General features: G+C 41.2%; 2 protein-coding genes across 7 annotated transcripts; one reads left to right on the top strand and one right to left on the bottom strand.

Annotated features, from left to right (window-relative positions):
* Window positions 1-907: 907 nt before the first annotated feature.
* nktr (natural killer cell triggering receptor) lies at window positions 908-15214 on the bottom strand. Of its 6 annotated transcripts, none has more exons than XM_084034266.1 (17): window positions 15086-15214; window positions 13430-13508; window positions 12815-12889; window positions 11485-11592; window positions 11016-11060; window positions 9785-9872; window positions 8930-8959; window positions 8692-8837; window positions 7493-7715; window positions 7217-7390; window positions 7026-7113; window positions 6301-6449; window positions 3551-6193; window positions 3270-3353; window positions 2888-2947; window positions 2096-2197; window positions 908-2000 (listed from the first exon to the last, which is right to left on the bottom strand). In XM_084034266.1, exons 2-17 carry the CDS (start codon window positions 13485-13487, stop codon window positions 1952-1954), a joined length of 4122 nt encoding a protein of 1373 aa, XP_083890392.1. In that variant the 5' UTR covers window positions 13488-13508; window positions 15086-15214; the 3' UTR covers window positions 908-1951. The 6 variants fall into 6 exon arrangements, with proteins under 6 accessions (XP_083890392.1, XP_083890389.1, XP_083890390.1 ...); XM_084034263.1 differs by having other exon boundaries at window positions 909-2000; window positions 2879-2947; window positions 15086-15213; XM_084034261.1 differs by having other exon boundaries at window positions 914-2000; window positions 2879-2947; window positions 3551-6217; window positions 15086-15212.
* Window positions 15215-15338: 124 nt separating this feature from the next.
* On the top strand, window positions 15339-21217 carry sec22c (SEC22 homolog C, vesicle trafficking protein). Its single transcript, XM_084034267.1, has 7 exons — window positions 15339-15512; window positions 16220-16431; window positions 16554-16717; window positions 16847-17026; window positions 17113-17231; window positions 18764-18829; window positions 18910-21217. The coding sequence occupies exons 2-7, from the start codon at window positions 16250-16252 to the stop codon at window positions 19108-19110; spliced, it is 912 nt and encodes a 303-aa protein (XP_083890393.1). The 5' UTR covers window positions 15339-15512; window positions 16220-16249; the 3' UTR covers window positions 19111-21217.
* The last annotated feature ends 440 nt before the right edge of the window (window positions 21218-21657 follow it).

Raw genomic sequence — 21657 nt, 5'->3', positions numbered from 1 at the left:
AACATCATAACTTCTTCATTTTCTCCATTCTCCTAATAGATGATGTTGTATCTGCAAACACGTCAAAATGATCAATAATCACATTTTTTTAATTATTAAAGGTGTTTAAACTACACTCTGCATGATGTGGCCTCCATATTGTTTAGTATCATTAACTCCTTAAGTCCTATATTGTGTTTTACAGTGTTACAAACCAACTGATCACAACTGTTGTGCATTTAGGGATGCAAACAAAATCTATTTTAATTATTGATTAATCCGTATATAATTTTCTTAATTAATTGATTGGTTTGTTTGACCTGCAAACATTCCAAAATAGTGAAATATAGAGATGTTTGTTTTGGATGACAAACAGTCCAAAACAAAGATTTTCAGTTGACCATGGTGCAAATGTGCTTAAAAATATCTCCCATAAAAAAAGCCCATATGTTGGGCTTTTTTTTAACATTAAAGATAAGGAATTTGCACAAAAAGTGAACTCAAATGAAACTTCCACATTGCTTGAGCTTGAAAATCTTGAAATAAAAATTTTAAGCCACTTAAAACATCTGCTTTGACAAAAAGAAGACTGATTAAAGGTGAGACATGAGTCACCTTTGTCGGCTTGTTCATCACTCATTCATTCACACCAGTGGGAACATGAATTGTAACTTTGTTGGGGTGTTTTTTGCACTTTAAAAAAACATCATGAATGATACATTTGCATAAATATTCACGATGATTATGCACCTTTACTCACAAAAACATGAACTGAAAATAAACAGGAGAGGACGCTCAAAGCCTTGAGGGCAAAATGAACAATTGCATTGAATACAATGAGGAAACATCAACTTTAAAGCTTAAATAAAATGATTTCTTACACCATTTATCACCTTTTAATCAGATTTCTTAAAAAAATCAACCTTTCAACCTTAAAAAATCCCCCAATAACAGAAATATTTGATTGATTGAGACATCTAGAAACATATTCACTGCCCACACTTGCAAACAGAAAATGCAGCTCACAAAAGCTCCCGACTCACGAGCAAATATTAGCAAAGAGGGAACCACATTTTCAATTAGTTCTGAGTGTTATTAATAATTTAATGGAGTATATTCTCCCTTTTTTTCTTATTCCGAATGAAGGGAGCGAGATTATAGATGTGCATTCATCCGATTCTTCTAATTGCATGATGTTTAATAGAAAACAAAATGTCGGTGACTTCTATAATAAGAAAACTCCAATCAGTGTTTGTTCAGTGTATGTTTACCCACAGGCCAGGATGAAGAGCTTCCAGTGCAAACAAGCTGCAGTTCTGAGCTGAAAGGTAGATGGCGCCACCTCTGCACTATTATCTACTGTATATTACGAAGAAAAAGACTTGAGATGCTGTGGTATTTATTATGTGTAAACATTCATAACTGTTCTAAATCTGACACACTTTGAATACAGCCGTTAACATTCATGAGACTGTAATAGAAGAACGTAACAAAGACAAATTACAGCCTCAAACTGCTACAAAAAGTTATTTCTTTTCCATTGAATGAGAGAAAACAATGAATTTAAGGCATAACCTGAACCTCCACTAACGTCTCAAACACATCTGAACTGAGAGGATTAGACACGATATATAACATTTTCAGTGTAGAAAAGGAATACACAAATATGCAATATAAAATACATCCAGCTTATTTCTCATATTATTTAGTTTTTATACATTTAGGCTGATCTCTTAAATAAGATGATCTGCCTCGTGTACGCTTGTAAAGTGGTTTATTTATATTCTATAACATTCATCTCCTCTAAGACCATCATACAGTACAGGTTTAAACGGGTAACAAGAAGGAATACAGCGTTTCCTCTTGGAGCTTCAGTTGCTGATCTGTGATGAAAACAAACACAGTGGCAGGGTGGTCCGGACTTTGTGGTCCTGATCCTCCCTCGGCGGACTCGAAACCAGCATTCTGACGCTCAACTGTCCCGACTGCTGCGACTGGAAGAACTGGAGGAGCGGTACGACCTGCAAGCCAGACGGAGACGACAACGACATGTTTTTAAAAGGTTAAAAGGTCGCTGAAGTGTGTCGTGGTGCACCGGGAGGGCAGAGCGTCTCACCGGGATCGGCGCTCCGAGCTCCTGTAGCTGCCGCTTCGCCGGCGCCCTCGCCTCCTGCTCGCACTCCGACTCCGACTGGAGTAGCTGTCGTAGGAGTCGGACCTGCGTTGACGTACAGAGAGATTATCTCATTTTCACAGGAGAAGCAAAGTCCTGGCATGATGGCGGTTTGGTTACAAATACACTTATCGAGAGGATGTCTGCGTGCTGAGTGAAAGAGACTGATTGGTTATTCATGCTTCATGCTATGATTAATGACTGGAGATAGGATTGATTTCTTCGAGCGCTGCAACAAACGATTATTTTAATTATTCATTGATTCTTGATGCATAGATTCATCTTTTGGGCTGTAAAACATTACAAAACACAACACAACATTCTAAAGCCCAAGGTGACGTCGTCTAAAAGCCGTCCGATAAACATGAAGAAAAATAATTTTACATCGCACAAGTCTTCACTTTACTTGAAAATCATTTATCAGAATAGTTAATGGAATAATTTAATATTCTTTTACTTGATTTGATCTCTAATGTCTTCACATAAAAGCCCTTTTCCTGCTTGATATGTATTCTTATGTATTATTCACTATAAGTTGTTTATGAACTCTATTAGAATAAACTTTATGAAAACTGACAGGTATATAAGTATCCTTTCAACTGTGATTAAGACAAAATAAAATCAGTGTTTTATCCTGAATATTCTGTTTACATCTGTGACTAAGAAGACTCAGTGAACCCTCACATGACAAATTGTGCATTTCTATTATAAATATATCATAAATACCTCACTGACCTGGATCTCCGACGGCGATTATAGGAGTGACTTCTGGAATGACTTCTGCTGTACGTCCGACTGCATGTCAGTGAACAGAGAATCAAAAACAAGAATATTTAGAGAAATATTTTGCAGGTTCTATATCCACCATGGAGGAACGTGGGAATAAAACAAGCATTCAAGATATACAGTGATTGACATACACATGGTCGTTATGTGGGTGAAGTATTCCTTTAAGAGTCTACATGATAAAAATGTAAAATAAAGAGCTCGGCACTGAAACGTCCCGAGCTCCATGGCCTTTTCCCTCCGTGGTTTCTGCCTTTAGCTGGACAGACGTCCCCGCTGGGACCCATCGAGGTGCCACAGCACATTATTAAATCGCTGTTTCAGGGCGTACCTGTGACTCCCGTAACTCCGATACATGCTGCTGCGAGAGCGCGACCGTCCTCTTCCACGTCTCCTCCGACTCCTGCTGCTGCTCCTAAAAAAAAAATTAAATCGTCTTATAAATTGCGTTTAACTCCAGCCGGAACAAAAGGTCCGCACTTAAGACAACACGGATAAAAGCTCCCCCCGCTTAATGCTTCACATCCATCAAATTTATCACTTTGCAACCATCTTGGTCCAAGAAGCCTGAGAGAGATTTAGCGACGCTGCCCTCGGGCCTCTTCGTCTTACCTGGAGGAGGAGCTGGAGCTGCGGGATCGACTCCTGGACCTGCTGTAGGAGTGGGTCCAGCGTCTGGAGCGGGACCGGTGGCTGGAGACGGAGCGGGACTTCCTCAAGGATCGGGACGTTCCCTGGGCGTTCCCCACAGAGGGGGTCGTCTCCTCGCTGGAGCTGTCCTGGTTCCTCGGCCTCTGGTTGAGCCGCGCCGTCTTACGGACCTCGTCGAACAGAGATCCGGGTCGGACCAGACTCTTGCTTTTGATCTCCATTCTCACCCCCTGCGTGTTGGGGGTCTGGCTCTCTTGGAGTTGGACGTTTCTTGTGGCGACGGGCGGCGCGTTCACGTCCTGCGGAGCCGACGTTCCTTTCAAAGGCCTCCATTTGAAGTGGACTCCAGTGCCGGTAGTTCTGCCGGTGATTTCTCCACCTTGCAGTCCGCCAGCTGTGGGTTTGGAGGTAAGGGAAGGCTGTTCTTTGCTATGGGGTAAAGCACCATCTCTAATTGGCATATCTGAAGACTTTGAGGTAGATATCAGGGTTAACTCCGATGCATTAACGGAAGAATCCTGTGTAACCGGAGGCTCTACTATTACAGCGTCGTGCTCTGGGGTACAAATGTCCATGTCATCTAATGCCTCTTGCTCTTTGACGCTGGGGATGTTAGCACCGTTCCTGCTGGAGGACTGAACATGAGGTTCCGTGTGTTTTGGATTTTTGTTGACGTACTGTTTTGCGCTCTTTTTTTCTCTATTAGGATTCTTGTTTAAAGAGGTCAAATCTTCATTTGTACCCTCGACACCAGGCCTCACTTTCACTCTACCGGGACTGTGCTTCTCCCGCTTGGACTCATACTCCTCTTCCTCCTCTCCGAACTCTAAAGGAGGCTGCCAGTGAAAAGTCTCTTTGAGCTTCTGATGTTTCCTCTTCGACCTCTTGCTTTTGTCCTTTGCGTGACGGCTCTTGTTCTCGCTCCTCCGCTTGCGTTTATGCTTATGTTTGGACTTCTTCTTGCTCTTGTGCTTCTCCGGCTCCAAAACCTTCTCAGGACTTTGCTCCAGCCGACCAGAAGCAGCAGCATCAACCCCGTGAGCCGGAGCAGCCTCTGGCGTCTTTCTGGAAGTCTCATAATCCGATTCTGAACTCGCCTCCCCTTCCTCTTTTTCATATATGGCCACTTTCCTGGCAGGTACATTTTCAGAATCACTTTCTGAATTCCATCCGGTGAGAGCAGACGGCTTCTTGTCGGGACATTCGTTGGACTGAGCGGCTTGCGTCTGCTTTTTTGGCAGGGCGGCGCTGTTGCTTTGGCTGACTTTATCGCTGTCACTATCCCATTCAGACCTGCTATTCAGCTGCTCTGCCGGCACTGAAACGCAATGCTTCGTCTCTCCATCCTGCGAGCCACCCTTCTCCTTTATTTCCTCCACAGAGACGCTTTTCCTCGAGTCACCGATATCAGGACCGCGCTCACAGCTCGCCCTCTTCTCCGATCCCGACTGAGCCTCTTGACTGTCGATAATTAACTTATCCATATTTTTGATCCTCCTCAAAGAGCTGTAATACTCTTTCCATTCCTTGTCTAATGAATTCTTCTTGTTGCTGCGTGTTTCTTGGGAGTGTTCAGAGCCTGACCTGCTGCAGGACGATGACCTGCTGTTATACTGTCGAGGGGATCTGGACCTGGACCTGGACCTACTGTAACTTCTGCTCCTTGATCGACTGTACGAGCGGCTGTAGGACCTGCTCCTGGAGGACCGGCTCCGTGAGCGGCCCGCAGGCTTGTGGCTTTCAGAGTCGCCATGGAGACACTTTGGTGTGATGGAGGTCTGAGCTTTTTCTGCCACGCCAGCTGCCGTTTGTCCAGCGGAGGAGCTGGGAGCTACCTTAGGTTTAATCTCCTGAACGTGGATGTAAGAGGGCTTCCAGGGCTTTTGATCGGGTTTCCAGCGCGAGGGTGGGGGGCTGTCGCTCATCGGGATCACGGGGACACTTTCAGGAGCCGGGGCACTCTGGATTCTGGGGGCCGATGCGGTTTTGCTTTCTGGAAGCTTCTTGGACATCACGGAGTCCACTTTGTGCTTACTGGCTTTCCTCTTTCTGGGGGATCTGGATAAACTCTTCTTCCTGGGCGGAGACAAAGACCTAGATCTGTACCTGGATCTTGATCTTGACCTGGATCTTGACCTGGATCGAGAATAGGACTTAGATCTGGATCTAGACAGAGACCGACTTCTAGACTTAGAGAGGCTCCTCGATCTTGAATAGGACCTGGACCTCCCTCGAGATCTGGACTGACTGGATGTGAAGGACCGAGAGTAGGACCGTGAGTCTCTGAAAGACACCGAGGACCGCCGTCTCCTCCGAGTTGGCAGGTTACGCTGGTTTGAAGAGGAGCGGGATGGAGAGCGGGATCTGGGGGACTTTATTTCTGTAGATACCGACCTTTCGGCCAATGAGGGGAAAGGCTCTTGAGGTTTGCTCTTGGCGCTCTTCTTTTTGCCATGTTTGCGTTTTTTGGCCTTCTTCTTGTTCTTGTGTTTAGCACTCTTCTTGTCTTTCTTCTGTTTGTCGTGTTTGCTGGACCTCTCCGAGCTGCGGTCCGAGGAGCGTTCTGCAGACCGAGACCACGCCGAGTCACTCCTGTTGTCCCATCTGCTTGAGGAATGGTCATTCAATCTGTTAAGTCAAAAGACGCGTGAAGAGAAACAGAGAAAGGACTGACGTTTGAAGCCCAAAAGTAAAAACATGTGGAGTCCTACTTGTCTCCTTTGCTCCATCTCTCGATGCTCGGCGGCTGATAAACTTTGGTTCTCTTCATCTCTTCTTTCCAGTGCGGCGGCGTTTCACTGCTGCCGCGTTCTTCCACGGATGCAGAGCGGGATTTAGACCTTGTAGGCGTGTGATATCTCTGCAACAAAGATGGAAGAATGAAACATATTGATGCTTCAAACAGCATACATCTAGACTTTTTAATTGAGCTCACTGAGGCTGAGCTTCTTAGGTTTTTTTGCCTCGAGTGAAATAACTATAGAATGCATATAAGTGGTGTAAAATTTTATAGTAAACAAAATACTTTTTGGTTCTCTGGTCAGTGGTTCAAACTATGGATTTTTTAAAGTCTGACCTTCTGATTTTCTTTCTAAGAATTATAATTAGAATAAAAAATAATTCAAAGTCAGTGTGAACCTTTAAAAATGTGAAATGTTACTCTTATGCTGTGTTATTGTCATCTATTGTCAAAATGTGCATATCGACTCACAATTCAAATGATTAGGAAAAACATAATTGCATTTATCTCGATCAGCAGTCAATTGATTGGTTCATATCTAGTTGAAAGTCCTTTTAGCTTGTTAAAATGTCTACTTGCAGCCCTTCAGTGTGTTGTAATAAGTCTGAAACAATCTAACAAGCTGAATGAAAACTAAATGAAGACCAGATCTGATCAACTGGACTGTAAATCTCATCTTAGTTGAGGTGAACCCACCATTGTTCCTCTGCCTTTGATCTTCCGTCCAGACTTGGAAACTGCTGGTTTCAGGTCAGTTGGAAGAGATGTTTCTTCTACCTCAACTCTGAAAAGATCAAATTCCAAAAGTCAAAACATCTCTGCTAATAACTCGAGTGTAAACTGTAGAATGTATAAGCTGAAATATAGTTTAAAAAACAACAACTGACATCTCTGTTTTCTCTTCCTGGGACGGCATGTCCCGTCGCAGCAGGAAGCGGTTCTCGGGCACAGGTGGGATCTCCTCCGGTCGGACTACAGGCTTCTCCCTCCTCCCACACTGCTCCTTCTCTCCCTCCACTTCACTGTCTCTCTGCATCTCTCTATCCACGGGACTGGGAGAGCTTCATCAACACAACATGCGAAACATACGTTTTTATTATGCAAAGAACACAGCTTCAAAGCTTACAGTCCATGTCAGTACTTGATGATAAAAAAAAAGCTACCGTTGCTTAGAAGGGTGAACATCAGGGCTCTTCTCCTTCTTTGATTCCCTCCTTTTCTTTTTAGGCTGTTTAATCTTCGCATGTCTCTTGTGCTTGCGATGTTTGAGCTTTTCATCCGATTCGCTTTCAGATCCCGCCGAAGAGGAGAACTGAGAGGACGAGTCGTTGGAATCCAGGGACGAGTCGGCAGAATGGGACGTTCGTTTCCTCTTGCCTTCAAGCACTGAAGCGACAAACGTAAATCATTTCATTAAACATATTCGTCTTAGTCGCAGTGAGAAGGGGAAGTTTAAAATGCTAGGAGTCGGTTTTCAAGATGGTGTAACACGACAACAACTAAAGCTTTGTTTGGTTCTTCGCGGTATGTTCGAGGCGATGAAAGGAGGCCCGGCGGAGTCAGGTGGGCAGATGCCAGCTGAATTTCACAGAGATCACCTCGCTGATCCTCATTAAACAGAAGATCAGGTTACACACCGCGTAACTAATGCCAGTGTGTGTGTGTGTGTGTGTGTGTGACATCAAAACCTCAGCTTACAGAATGAGCACAAAATATGACCCAGTTACACTCACGTTATTTTCCCGCAGGAGGCAAAATAAATAACAAATATGTAAGCTTATTTATCACTGAAAAAAACCCTGATGACTAGCATCTATTATGTTTTTGTGGTAAAGGTCCAGTTTGCAGTTAGGGAGATTTATTGGCAGACATATATAATATGTCATCATCACCTGAAACTAAGAATCTTGAGGTGAGAATGAGGTTTTTATATTTCCAAAGGGAGCAGATCCTCTTCACAGAGTCCACCATGTTGCACCGCCGTGCTCTACAGACAGCTTTTTGTGTTTCTACCTTAAGTCCACAGTGGATCTCTGATATGCTTGGAAAAGGAGGGGTATTCAGTTGGTTGCAATATGCAGCTTCACCACTAGATGGCACTCAATTCTACACACTGGTCTTTTAAAGAACGAACGTACGTTTTCATATCCAAATTAATAAAAATAAAAATGACAGTGTCTGCTAAAACACAACACTGCTGAGCTGTCTAAAGGATTAAATAGAAATTACTGAGATTTTTGTAAAAATTAAACCATCTATTTGTGACCAAAGGAACAATTGAGCTTGGGGCTGAGGGCCACACGCAGGAAAGGGAAGTATGATTTGAGCCTTTTTTAAATTCCAGATCAGTAACAGAATTTACCATCATTAGCAGACTTGGTGATAAGTTGTCCACAGTCCATCACTCTCACATCAGCGTAGGGTCTGCTGGCTGAGTCAGTCTTCAGCCCTTCAACCTTCTTTATCACTTCAAAGCCGGAGATGACGAGACCAAAGACGACATGGACTCTGCACAGAGAAAGACAATGATTCTCTCTTTCTGAAGGTATCATATCCAAGCACGTACATGCTAGAAAAGCTTGTGCAAATTTGTCTTTTACCCATCGAGATGAGGCGCCATCTTTGTTGTGCTGTTTGTGGAAAATCCAACAAAGAAGCCCGGGAAGGTCAACCGGTGGCCGAGGTTGGATCATGGGAAAATGAGAAAGAGGAGGAAAAAGAATGAGAATAACAAGCACCTCCGACACAGTGTGGGTGCTACTGCACCACAGGAAAAATCTCAAAAAAGGTAAGAGAATTTGTCAGACCGCCATTTGTTTAATGATATTTGACTGCGAATCAATTTAGAAAACACTTGTAATTTGGGCTGTTGCTTAAAGCCTTCAAAAAAGCCGTGAACAAGAAATAAAATCCCTCAGCAACAGAGTGTGGGCGATTACATGATTGTATTCGGGTGATACAAAGAAAGACAGTCTCTATATATTTAAGAGTTTTTATTCATTTCTAACTTAAGGTGAAAACCTGTTTTATTGAAGGAGGAAGTCAAATAACCTCAAACCATGTTTTAAAAAAAATATCTATAAAGAAACACTGTACTGAATATTTGGAAATACAAACTACTGAATGATAAATAAAAGTCAGGAGAGAGAGAAACACAGCCTTGGAGACACATTACCTTGGAAGAGCAGGATGCTAGAGTTTCTGTAAATTTTACACAAAAAACGGCAAGAGAAAAAATGTAACACATTTGTAGGTAAAAAAGAATGAAGTTTCTCTGCACTTTGAATATCTAACTGCACACAGAGAGGAGGTGGATGACGTTCAATGACAAGCTCTACTCTACAGATTCAAAAGGGGACAGAAAGCAAATAAACAATGCAAGTTACCCAGTCAGTTAAATGGTAGTTAATAAAAAAAGGTGCAGAGCGATTTGATTTACGTAACGTTTCACTCACATGAAAAACTGAGAACCGTTGGTGTCCTTCCCGCGATTGGCCATCGATAGCAGGAAGGCTCTGTCATGTTTGAGAAGGAAGTTCTCGTCTGTGGGAAGCAGAGAAAGAACCGAAGTTTCAGAGTACGTTCTGCGATGCACTAGAATGGAAATAATCAGGGAAGAAGGGGACAAAAGGATCACCATTTTTTTATATTCCATCAAACCGAATCATTGCCTCACCAACCAGTCCTTCCATAAAGAGTTATTGTTTTGTTTCTAATTTTTATTTATTATATACTGACCTTTTTCCAAAGAATATTATATTGGTTTCTATTATTTTGACGTGCTGCGGAAGGCATCCAATCTCAACAAGGTTTCCGTTATCCTCCAGCTGGGAGGATCGTTTAGAAAATTCTCAATTATAGTAAATTCAAAAAGGGTTGAACAGATTTTACAATTAGCTAATGTATCCTGAGCTAAGCTGTCCAAAACTTAAAAGCAGAAAATATGGAAGTAAACTGAATATCAGCAAGCTATTAATTGGTTAATAGGTAAGATATTGTAGGTTATTCCAATTAAAAAAAGAAATTAAAATGCTTCCTGATGCCTAAATCTGTACTTTATCTTTACTATATCCACATTAAAAGACTAAATACGTATTTACGCTGTGGTACTCTATGAGTCTTCCCGTTTAGCAGAGGAACCTGCAGCCCGTGTGTGACTACACATCCCAGCAGCCACGTGGCTATAAATACCACGCATGTAACATAAAAGTAACGTGAGCTGCCCGAGGGCCGGGGTAGCGGCCTCAATGAAACAAACAGCTTCCCTTCAGTCCATATTTGCATCTGCGTCATTGCAAACATTTGCACTGTTTTGAATGACGGAGGAAGGTGGTGGAGACAATGTTGACATGGTGTTACTGAGCTGTGTACATCTCTTACCTTCTCATTTTGCAAAAGACCCCTCTATAAATAAAAGAATATGTGGAAAATTTTAGGCAGGAAGATCGTAGCTTTCAGTAAAGAGAAGACCTATTCTCCATGCGGATTCGATAAAAGCCCACTACTGTTACTAAATAGAAGACAGCACTATACAATGGAAAGGTGAAGGTCAACAGAGTCATACAGAGAATTCACCAGAAAAACCATCGTTGCCACAAAAGGCACATGCAACATTGTGCTCATGCAGAAGTAGCTACGAGACATCAATAATAGACTGTTTACGAGATAATTTAATATTTCCATTACCTTCAAAGTAGCCCCCGTATATGGACTCTCCTCCTCTTCCATTTCCTGTAGATTTATACAAGTCATTAAGTCAATTACAGAACATTTCAGAAAAAGTCTCATCAGCATTTTGGACAAATAAAGTGCTTTAATGCACGTTTATAGGACACATTCCTCTATGGTTGCCACATTCGGGCAACTTACTCCCCTAGAACCTGCCATAAACATACTGGCACTTTGACAAGACTATCATCATCCACCAGTTTTTGTTGTAATTAATTCAACAGTAAGCTTGTGAAATCATGCAGAGCCTCACTTTTTTGTAGCTTCCTTAAACAAACCATATCAGATGCAGCGTCTTTTTTTTTTTTTTTTTTTTTACAGTACAGTTTCTTTCCATTGGATTTTAAATTTAAAAAACACTCAATTCAACGCCAACGTGATTAAACACTGTAAAAGTCAACGAGGTCAGACGACATCGTTACTGTACCTTCGGTGAAGTCGCCTCCCTGGACCATAAAGTTCTTTACAACTCTGTGAAATGTGGAGCCTTTGTAGCACAGCTTTTTCCCTGTGATTTTGCCCGTTCCCTTTTCACCTGCAAATGCATACACGTTAACTTCTCATCCAACACAGAAGATTCAACAGACCGGCTACAAAGTGCTTTCGCGTATACCAGATATGTTACTCTCGAATGCTGCCACATTATATTCTTAAAAAATGGGAAAGAAACCACTTTTTTGGGGGGGAAGGATTTCAATAAACTGGGCGCCTTTGTTCAGGCATCCTGTTGTTAATGCTCCTGTGCAGGAATGCAGAATTCATTAAAAAGTCTTCCACTGGAGTGATACTGATAGGGGACAGAATATTGGCCCGGAGGTATTACCTCCCACTGGATTTCCCTTCCCTTAGGGTGAAAGGAGACGCGAACGCAGAAATCTCATTAGATGTGTCGGTGCTTCCTGAGAATAGAGGGATGGCTGTTCAAATGGGCAGCTTAGGTTTGCTAATCTTCTAGTATTTTTGCTTCAGCGGCTTCAGCATTCTTCTCAGGGTTTGGGTTTCTAATGGTGTGAGCTGATCCCCTCCTCGAAGGACAAATTAGAGAGCTGTCCAGTTGTGTATATCGCTGTATTATGTTGCATCTGTGAGTCCAGGGAAAGGAACAGACTAACCGGCCACCTCCCACGTCTGCCCTTGTCAGCATAACATTCCCCCTCGGTCAATTTGGGTGAAAAATGAGAGGGAGGATCGATCTGCAGTCTGTTTGCAGGTTTAGAGCTATCTCTAGGCAGACGGCCACTACTACAGTACACAGCGTTCTGCTCAGTGGGATGACATATTCGGGAGACAGACCAGGACCCTTCTATCCATCCAGTGACTCCATCTGTCACTGCACGATTTACATTATGGCCACCAGCTCCTTTCCTTGAGATATTAAATGACGCAGCATGATAACGTGCCTCTTATTTTAAATTCTCATAATCGTATTTATCCATCTACTCATCGTGATTATTTTTACTAGTAGATACAGAAAAGATTAGAAGGTATGAAACGCAAAAAGGGTTCAAAGACAGGAAATTATTGTTATCTATCACAAATGGCTTTGCTTTTATTGGAGACATTTTTGAAAATGTAGAAATTGCAGAACTACAATGACATTGTACTTCTAAGATATGCAAATAGCCTAGTTTCATGTCATGCCCTCAAACAGTTTTCTCTCTTTTTAACTCTCTGAAACACAAATGTTTGGTTATTGCAGTAAATATTGAAAAAGCACGATAAAGAGCAAAACCTGCCCTTGAGTGAACATCACTTACCAGTGCACAGAGAGAGAAAGTTTTTGCTTGTCTTGGGACAAACATCCGAAAAAAGTTGAAAGACTATGCGCCCAACTATAAAACACACACACAAAAAAGAACAATATTAGTTCAGTTAACCTTATAGCAACAAATGTTTAAAGTGTTTAAAGATGATATTAAGCCTTGTCAATATTAATGCTGTTACAGACAATAATGAGGGTAAGAAAATGCCAAGGATACAATTAAGAGTTACCCAAGTAGCCCAAATGTTACGACACGTCACATTTAAATTAGCTTCCAACATCTAGAAGAATCCTGTGGTGAACAATGGACTTTTCCTCAGCTAGGAGCAAATCTAAATCTATTCTTACGAGCCAGAAGGGTGTTTGTTTTGTCCCTCCCTGTCCAAATATGACTTAATTACAGATATGTAGCTTGAGGCCGCTGAACTGAAAAGGCTTAAGACTCTAATACAACAATAAAGAAAGGAGTCTACCAAATGGGTCAATCAAGGCTACAAAACCAAACTACATGTTTAAACACGTTTATTGACGATGTTTGTTCGGCTATGAAAAGGCTGTTTGCACGGCGAACTAATTCTCATACCTGTGGAGCGACTTTAAATTCTCTTACCTGGCTCCCGGTTGAGCTCCACATCAAAGTAACACTGAGGGCGGTCTTTCACCCCCATGGTGATCAAAGTCCGAGTGACCTACAACGCAGAAAGAGTACAAAAAAAAAAGCTAAGCAGAGAAAAACTAATAAGGTCTCCTTCTCTTCCAGAAGCGTCTGAAGTGTACACCTTCAAAGTACAGAATATTTAGAAGGGTGTGTTGCAAAACAATGTAGAGACTATAAAGAGACTGCGAGGGAGGATAGAAACAGAAAAGGGGAGGGGAGAGAAAGATGGGAGGGGAATGAGAGACGAGCCTATGGGGAGAATGTACTGGCTATGCAAATCCAAGCAGATCTCAGCACAGCTTCCTAGCTGTACCGGTTTCTGTTTCCACTGTTTAATGTGTGACAGTGGTTATGCTGCTACTACCGAGCATGGTCGGAAAAGTGTCAGCTTTTTTGTTTGATTTTAATTATGTGGACAAATAGCCACTACAATAATGTAAGCAAACACAGATGATGGTACCATACCTGCTGTTTACCCTTCCCTCATATGATTAGGAAGTCAGTACACCAAGCCACATTATGTTTCCAAAAACATCTGCCTTCTACTTATTCGATGTCAGGGTTCTTCTCCTGTTGCATAAACTGTTGCTACAGCGTGAACGCCATATATCAGACTAACACGTCTTGCCTTGCCAGACATTAATTTGTGCGAGACTGCAGGAAAGCAGAGCCTCCGGTTATCTGTCTGCAATAATTTATTAAAAGCTTAATATTTTCACAATTTGCATGATAGATGGTAGAGTGTAGTTGCTGTGCTGACATGTAATAATTATCACCTCACATTAGTGTGTGTGTGTGTTGTGGATGTAGTAGTCTGCCAAAGGGAACAGCATTATTCTACTGGACCTAATATCACAAGCAAAGATATGTGGCTTTCACTGGAGGAAACATTTATTGAGAAAGGGTGTAGGTTAGACATAAGTAATTTTATTCACAGCAACAATGCTGTATGTTACACAAAAAATGCACAAATAGCCAAATGCATATATATATATATATATATATATATATATATATATATATATATATATATATATATATATATATATATAACAAATCATTGGCCGTGTTTGAAGATGCACTGAATGGTATTGAATGGTATCCCCTGCTAAATATAATATAGTCCAACAGCAATAAAAGGACAACCTCGGGAAAAGTCTCAACTTTTCCTTTTCAAACATTCAGCGTTAGTTGCGTAAATTTAAGGAGGTAATTTGAGCTACGTGTCCTTAAATTTACGACAGGGGCCAACACCGGAAACATCAACAAACTATCAAAAACAAACGTAAACGCACCACAGTCGACATTTACGCTAGCTACTAGCTTACCCAATGTCAACCTTTTTCACGACTTGTATAAGATTATTTAACCGTCAGGGGAAAAGGTGCACTTTTTTTTTTACTCACAACAATATCAGGTTCAAGACATTATAGTAATAGCAGAACAGCAAACATATCCACGGGCCTTACAACAGCTAACAAAATGGTTGAGCTAACAGCTAGCAACGTTAGCTTACGTCAGATTTCAGTTTCTATTCACATTCAACGTAACGTTGGAAAATAAGAACTCCGGTTATCCAAACGTGCAAATGACATAGATCTGACTAACCTCTGTACAGTAGCTAGCCCGGCAATTAGCTAGTCACTGACGGCCGACTATAACATGCTAACTTCACTTTTTAGTGAAGAGGTGCGCTGCACGATAACTCCCGACTGGTTTTAAGAGTATATGTGTTTTTGTCCCTCTCGGGTTTCCGTAGGAGATTTGTTGTGGTTGTTGTATCCGGAAGAGGATTTTTCCAAGTTAGCTCGTTGGCTCATTTTAATATATATTTTATTACGTGTGCGTTTATAACGAGTTATATCAGGCTGTGTCGTATTAATCGCTGATGCTAGAAAGTAATGCGATTTCACTCATAACGCGCATCTGAAGCCGGGGGCTGGCTAAATGCTGGTGTGTGTTTCCTTTATGATGGTGTAGTCAGCTAACCTCCAGTAGCTATAACAAGGTGCAGCATGAAAACCAACACAATGAGGTACTGTAACATGAAACTACACGTATATACTTTAACTTAAAATGAAATATTAATGTTTTACTAGGGGAGGAAATGTGCACAATCAATTAAAACCTGCACAGTTAACGTTAACTAAGGATGTACTAGTCTGCGCACCTGCTGACTAAATGCGGTGTACTAACGCAACAATACAACAGTCCTGCAATAAAGTGTTCCTTTGTGGAGGCTCAGATGTTAAGTTATTTAGTTAAAACTATTTAAAGTTTGAGAAAGGTAGCTAATGCATCTTTATGGTCATTTTGAAGGATGTAGGTTGTGGTATTATTGTATAATTGTTTTTTTTATCGTCATTCAGGATTATTCAGAGTGATGACAAGCTTTTTAAATTTACTATTATGTTGACTAAAACACTTTCAGTTTTCTAGTATACCCTTCCCAAATGTATATAAATATATAAATGTTCTAAACTAAGTTCATCTGCCATGATTATAATAATCATTAAAGTCATTTTAAGCAACCAAAAGTCAGTCCTTAGTAAATATTTGCTGCTTCTCTTTGTGTTTTGTGATAGTAAACAGAGTGTTCAAACAAACAAACAAAAGACAGATGTCCCTTTGGGCTTTAGGGACTTGTGATGAACATTTCTGACTATTTCTTGACAAAATGAACGTAGCTGCAGCCTAACATGGCAACGCTGACGAGCTGATCTTTCTCTTTCCCCCACGTAGGCAGTGTGTTCTCCATGGACCTAGCGGATCATGGCTCTGATCCTGTTTGCCTTCGTGGTTCGGGTGAGGGATGGACTCCCCCTGTCGGCCTCCACGGACTTTGAACACAACCGAGAGCTCCAGGAGAGGAAGCAGCAGCTCAGGACCGTCAGCAAGGCACTGGCCCGCTTCCCTGACAGGGGGACGGTCAAGGGCCGGGAGCTCAACATATAGTAAGGATCCAAGGAAACAAAGCAGCATAATGTCTAAAGCAACTCAGCGTGTATTGGATTTCGTGTCATGCTGCGTCAGGCTGTTTGTTTACTCTACACCTTTCCTTCTCTCACCTGCTCAGCTTCGTCTCCTCCGAGGGTGTATCCTACATGACCGTGTGCCACTGCAGCCTCCCCGTTGCTAAGGCCTTCTGCTTCCTGGAAGACCTGCGCTGGGAGTTCACAGCGTGCTTCAGCAGCACTGTCGTTGCCTTGGCAGCCAGGCCATATCCATTTTTGGAATTCGGTGAGCGGAAAAGAGAACTGTTGTCATCTACGTTTGCTGTTTCACATTTTGCTTTCAACTAAGCTCCTGTGTTTTGTGATGCTTTAACGCTAAAGATATGCTATTTGTTACTTTGCTGCCGATTGGCAGACGGCACCATTCAGAAGCTGAAGCAGCAGTACAACCAGAGCGGTGGTCCGGCCCTGGAGGTGACGCTGGCTGAGGTCCAGGAGGATCTGAGGGTCCGTCCACCGCAAGTCATTAACGTTGAGGAAGTGGAGCTCAGCAACGGCATTGCAAATGGGCACATGGAGCAAGGTCCTGGATCAGGTAAGACTTAGGACTTACACAGTGTAGCATGAACAATACAGGGATTTGTTATATCACTGTTTATATCCCTTTGTTCTGTCTAACAGGTCAGAATGTAAGACTGGAACCAGTGACAGCACCAGGCATACTCTCTCTGGTCCTGAATATCATGTGTGCATCTTTGAACATCATCCGTGGTGTTCACCTTATAGAGAACACCTTCCAGGTAAGGCTTCAAACGAGCAGCACAGCCGGCATGTTAACGAATCATAAAATTATGTTTTATATTCTCTAAAACAGAGGTCTTCAACGTTTTCAGGCCAAGGACCCCCTTAAGGCCTATAGTGACCCGGTGACTGTGTTCCTTAATAAACCGTGACAATAATAATGTGCAGTGCAGCCTATAGTGCCATCAGTACTTTGTAATGATATATGTATACAATGCTAAGCCGTTAAAATTGTATTTGTTGACAGATTCATATTTTAATTCTATTTTTGGAATTTCTACATCACAATTTCTCAGACATGAAGATTTATATTTGCTTAATATAAATTGTATTCATGTTAAGGTGTAGTTATGGACATCATTTATTTAAATTAAGAGAAAATAAGTTTGCAATCAAATAATTGAGTTGACCCCCTGCAGTAACTCTGCGGAACCCCTAGGGGTCCCGGACCCCCTGTTGAAGATCTCTGCTCTAAAATACGGAAGCCCTAAACGGCCATGCATACATATATTTTATTTCCTCCGTTTTCCCGTGATAACGAGATAATTCCTCCGTTTTCTCGTGATAACGAGATAATTTTACTCCGTTTTCTCGTGATAACGAGATAATTCCTCCGTTTTCTCGTGATAACGAGATAATTCCTCCGTTTTCTCGTGATAACGAGATAATTTTACTCCGTTTTCCCGTGATAACGAGATAATTTTACTCCGTTTTCCCGTGATAACGAGATAATTTTACTCCGTTTTCCCGTGATAACGAGATAATTTTTCACCCGTTTTCCAGTGATAACGAGATCATTTTGAAGTTCGGTAAAATTGGAAAGACAGAGTCGAACTTCCGGTATCAATAAATCAGAAGTGAAACGTTTTTCAAACACAAATGATGCCTCTGTCTCACCGTAATATCAAAGACTACGAGCTACAAGCACCAAAACCCAGATTTTTTACATAAATAAGCCGTCCTGCGAGCTGAACGGAGAACATTGATCTCCATGCGCAACCGGCAGCCGGGCGAGTGCGCAGGCACCGTCTGCAAATTGCAAGACAATAAATAACTCCACTGTTATACAGTAGGCCTAATAAATAACTCCACTGTTATACAGTAGGCCTACAGAGACTCAAAAATCACTACACACATCAAGGGTCTCTTTATGGTCAGTTCGAATCTGTGAATATCTTTCCAACTTTACCGAATTTGAAATCTCGCCTATCACGTTTCATTTGTTATCTCGTTATCACGGGAAAACAGAGGAAAATTATCTCGTTATCACGAGAAAACGGACGAAATAAAATGTATGTATGCATGGCCGTTTAGGGCTTCCGTACTAAAAAGTATTCTGGACTTATGAATTTAATATTGTTCAGGAGAAACTAAGCCTAATTATAGATAATAGTTGGCAGAACTGTCTGCTGTGTATTTTACAATGAAAGCAGAGATTTGATAATGATGAGGTCTGCTTAAACTGCAAAATTTAAATATGATGAGGACATTTTCCTGAATAACAATACTCGTATTTCTTTGCTTCACACAGGACGATTACGACGGCATATGGAACGTTGTGGCATTTCTCCTGGCGTTTGTCTGCTGCGTGCTTCAGGTAACCTCGCTTTACATCTTCTTCGTAAAACCGAACTCCGTCCACTTGGACCTCCTTCTGAATGACCCGTCTGTCCACAGTGCCACCTCTACCTGTACCATTCATCCCTGAAGAAACACAAGTCTTTCACTCTGCTGAGCGTGATCGTCCTATGCAACCTCTACCTGCTGGGCCCGAGGAACGCCTGGCAGCTGATCTTCCACATCTCCGTCGCCTCCGTCTCAACCCTCCTCATCCTCACCCGCAAGCTTCAGGACAGAAACAATGACTGCGGGGTCTGAGGACGCTTTAACTGCTCCGGACGCTTTTCGACGCAGGTGAGAACGACGGCAACGTGAGTTGCTCGACTCACCGGAGTTATGAAGATTTTTAAACAAAAAGGAAGTATTCACACATTTTGTGTCGTCATGGGAAGTTATACTTATATTTTACTTGTATACATTATGTATTTGCACTTTGTGTACATTTGTTTCCTAGACTGTAAAGAGTATACGGTCAGAAGCAGTGCTTTCTGGAAACGGATACAGAAAAGCTTCAAGGAGATTTGTGATTTTTTTTTTTTAAGAAAACAAAGTTTGAATCACAGTTTTTCCACAAAGAAACAAAATATAATTTCATCCCAACTCTAACGGTTGAAGCTGGTCGTGCTTTTCCGCTTGATGCATTTCTGCTCAGTATTATTTCCGCTACCACAAGCCATCATGCATGATCAGTTCACAATGCTAAGTGATTAGCAGACAGTTAGATCTGGTCCACTTCAAATATTTAGTGTAGTTTGATGTAAGATCATTGACAGTCAAGTAAAGCAGGCACGTTTTTTAAATCCGTTTTCCAGTAGTTGCTTGTGAGGCTGCAGTTAAAACCCATTGTGGGGTTTTTTTTTCACAATGATTGTTTCCCTTTAGTCGTTTAAACTTGTGTACAGACACACCGGTAAGTGCTCAGCTAGTCATTGCAAAGGTTCACACGTAAGGGCTCCGTTATTTAAATCATGACTACATTCAATACTAAAGGAATATTAGTCAGTTTGTGATCAAAAGGAACGTTTTTTATCACTTCAACTCCATTTAAAAGCCAGTTTTTTGTGTAAGTTAGGTTTAAGTTTTGTCCGTTTCATCTTTTTTTTGACCGATCTCTGCTTTGTCGACATACTGCGGGTAAGAATACGAAAGCACTGATATAATGGGTCGAATTGTGATGGAAATTTGTGTTTGACTGCACTTGATTTTTTTTGTGTCGGGTATAATTGTTCTTGAATGTGTTGCATATCGGGTTCAGCTATTTATATCATGATTTGTTTACTTGGAGGTTGTTTTTTTTGTCTTGCTTCAGGGTTTATTACACCTCTTTGTATCTGTAGCTCTCATTATTATAAACAAAGAAATCAGTTCTAATCTGTGTTTGAATATAGAACAGTAGTGCTGCTAAATAAATAGGCAAAGTTTAGTTCATTTTTTATATTTAGCTTCTTAGACATTTGTTGTTTAATAGCTAAACACGTGCACTAATGTCTGTTAAGCGAGGAGAGCAAATTATTATAGTTTATAGTGTTTCTCGAACAAGTAGAGTTGTGGCATTGTGTCCTTTTTTTTATTGGACTATTTTATCAGGAAAGTCGGAGGGAATCTCATCAGACAATCCAAACGTCCTTCCTTTTAGCTTGCAGTTTACAAAAAGTGAGAAAAACCTAATGTTTTCTCTGGAAACACAAAATGTTGAGCCTCATATTAATACATTTTAAATGTTGTTCTCATTGTTCAACCATCTAACAGCAGTAAACTTGTTTAAATGAGGTTTTCTTCAACATCAGCGTCCAACTACATCAATAAGTGAAGCTTTAGGGTTTTTTCTGTGCTGGTGATGCTGTAGTATTTTTGATACAAAGGAGGTTTTTACCGACTCATCACTTCCACTGTAGCCTGCAAGATGTCGACCAAATGAATTGTAAGGAAAAGTCGCCGCAAATGTTCTTAACGACGTAGAACCAAATCATGTGGGGGATATTTTAAACGCTTGAAATGGAAATGAAGTATGTTGATTGTGAAGGTTTGTGAGATACAGTAGAAATACGCTGTACAATTGTAAGTGGCAGCCTTCGATTCCTATTTTTTAACATCTGAAGTCTTAAATCTGATCTGAATACAGGAAAAACAAAGACTCAGGTTCAGAACCTGAAGTTTAACGGGACGTTTTCTTGATCTTGTTCAATATGAAACACGCTCATGAGGTTGATTCTGTGTTTTTTTTTTTTGTGTGGTCGTAATAATAAGGAGTATAATGTAACAATGTCATTCATTGTAACTGCCAAATACACTGGTGATCACGGGGCTTTATATTTCCTGCTGCGGTGAAACTGACATTTCATTAATAAATAGTGTCTTTTTTCCATTTTCTGTTGTTTTATGTGTCTTAAGAAAGCCGCCTTGCCTATATATTCAGAAAACATAAAGAATATTTTATTATTAGGATCATTTTCCCATTAAGGTTTGTTTATGGCTACATCCAAATGGGAATAGTTCAAAGCAGATAGATGTACACGGAAGAAAACTATAAATAAAAACTTACAGCAACCTGTAACATCAAATGTGAATGTATTGCTGTATTTGTCCAGTGTTACACCAGATGGAGCCCTTTCACAATTTACTAATCTTCACTGAAGTCTGCCAGCAGACAGCAGTCTTGTCGTTTATTTTATTCCTTGACAACATTTATCAATATAAGTTATTGAGTTTACTTACAAATACTGCTTACTTTGTGTCGGAATAAACAGTTTATGTTGCTGACTTCTTGGGAAATTGAGTGCAAACTTTCTCTACAGAGTGAGAATT

The sequence above is a fragment of the Eutrigla gurnardus genome, assembly GCF_963514095.1.
Source record: "Eutrigla gurnardus genome assembly, chromosome: 18".
In the NCBI taxonomy this organism is placed as follows: Eukaryota; Metazoa; Chordata; class Actinopteri; order Perciformes; family Triglidae; genus Eutrigla; species Eutrigla gurnardus.
This window is presented reverse-complemented; position numbering and strand designations above follow the sequence as displayed.

Coding starts and splice junctions, on each gene's coding strand:
- sec22c (XM_084034267.1), top strand. CDS start 16,250: ATGGCTCTGATCCTGTTTGCCTTCGTGGTTCGGGTGAGGGATGGACTC. Junction 17,232..18,763: donor TTATAGAGAACACCTTCCAG/GTAAGGCTTCAA, acceptor TGCTTCACACAG/GACGATTACGACGGCATATG. Junction 18,830..18,909: donor TTGTCTGCTGCGTGCTTCAG/GTAACCTCGCTT, acceptor GTCTGTCCACAG/TGCCACCTCTACCTGTACCA.
- nktr (XM_084034261.1), bottom strand. CDS start 13,487: ATGGGGGTGAAAGACCGCCCTCAGTGTTACTTTGATGTGGAGCTCAAC. Junction 8,838..8,929: donor ATGGCGCCTCATCTCGATGG/GTAAAAGACAAA, acceptor TTCTCTGTGCAG/AGTCCATGTCGTCTTTGGTC. Junction 2,948..3,269: donor CGGAGTTACGGGAGTCACAG/GTACGCCCTGAA, acceptor ACTGACATGCAG/TCGGACGTACAGCAGAAGTC.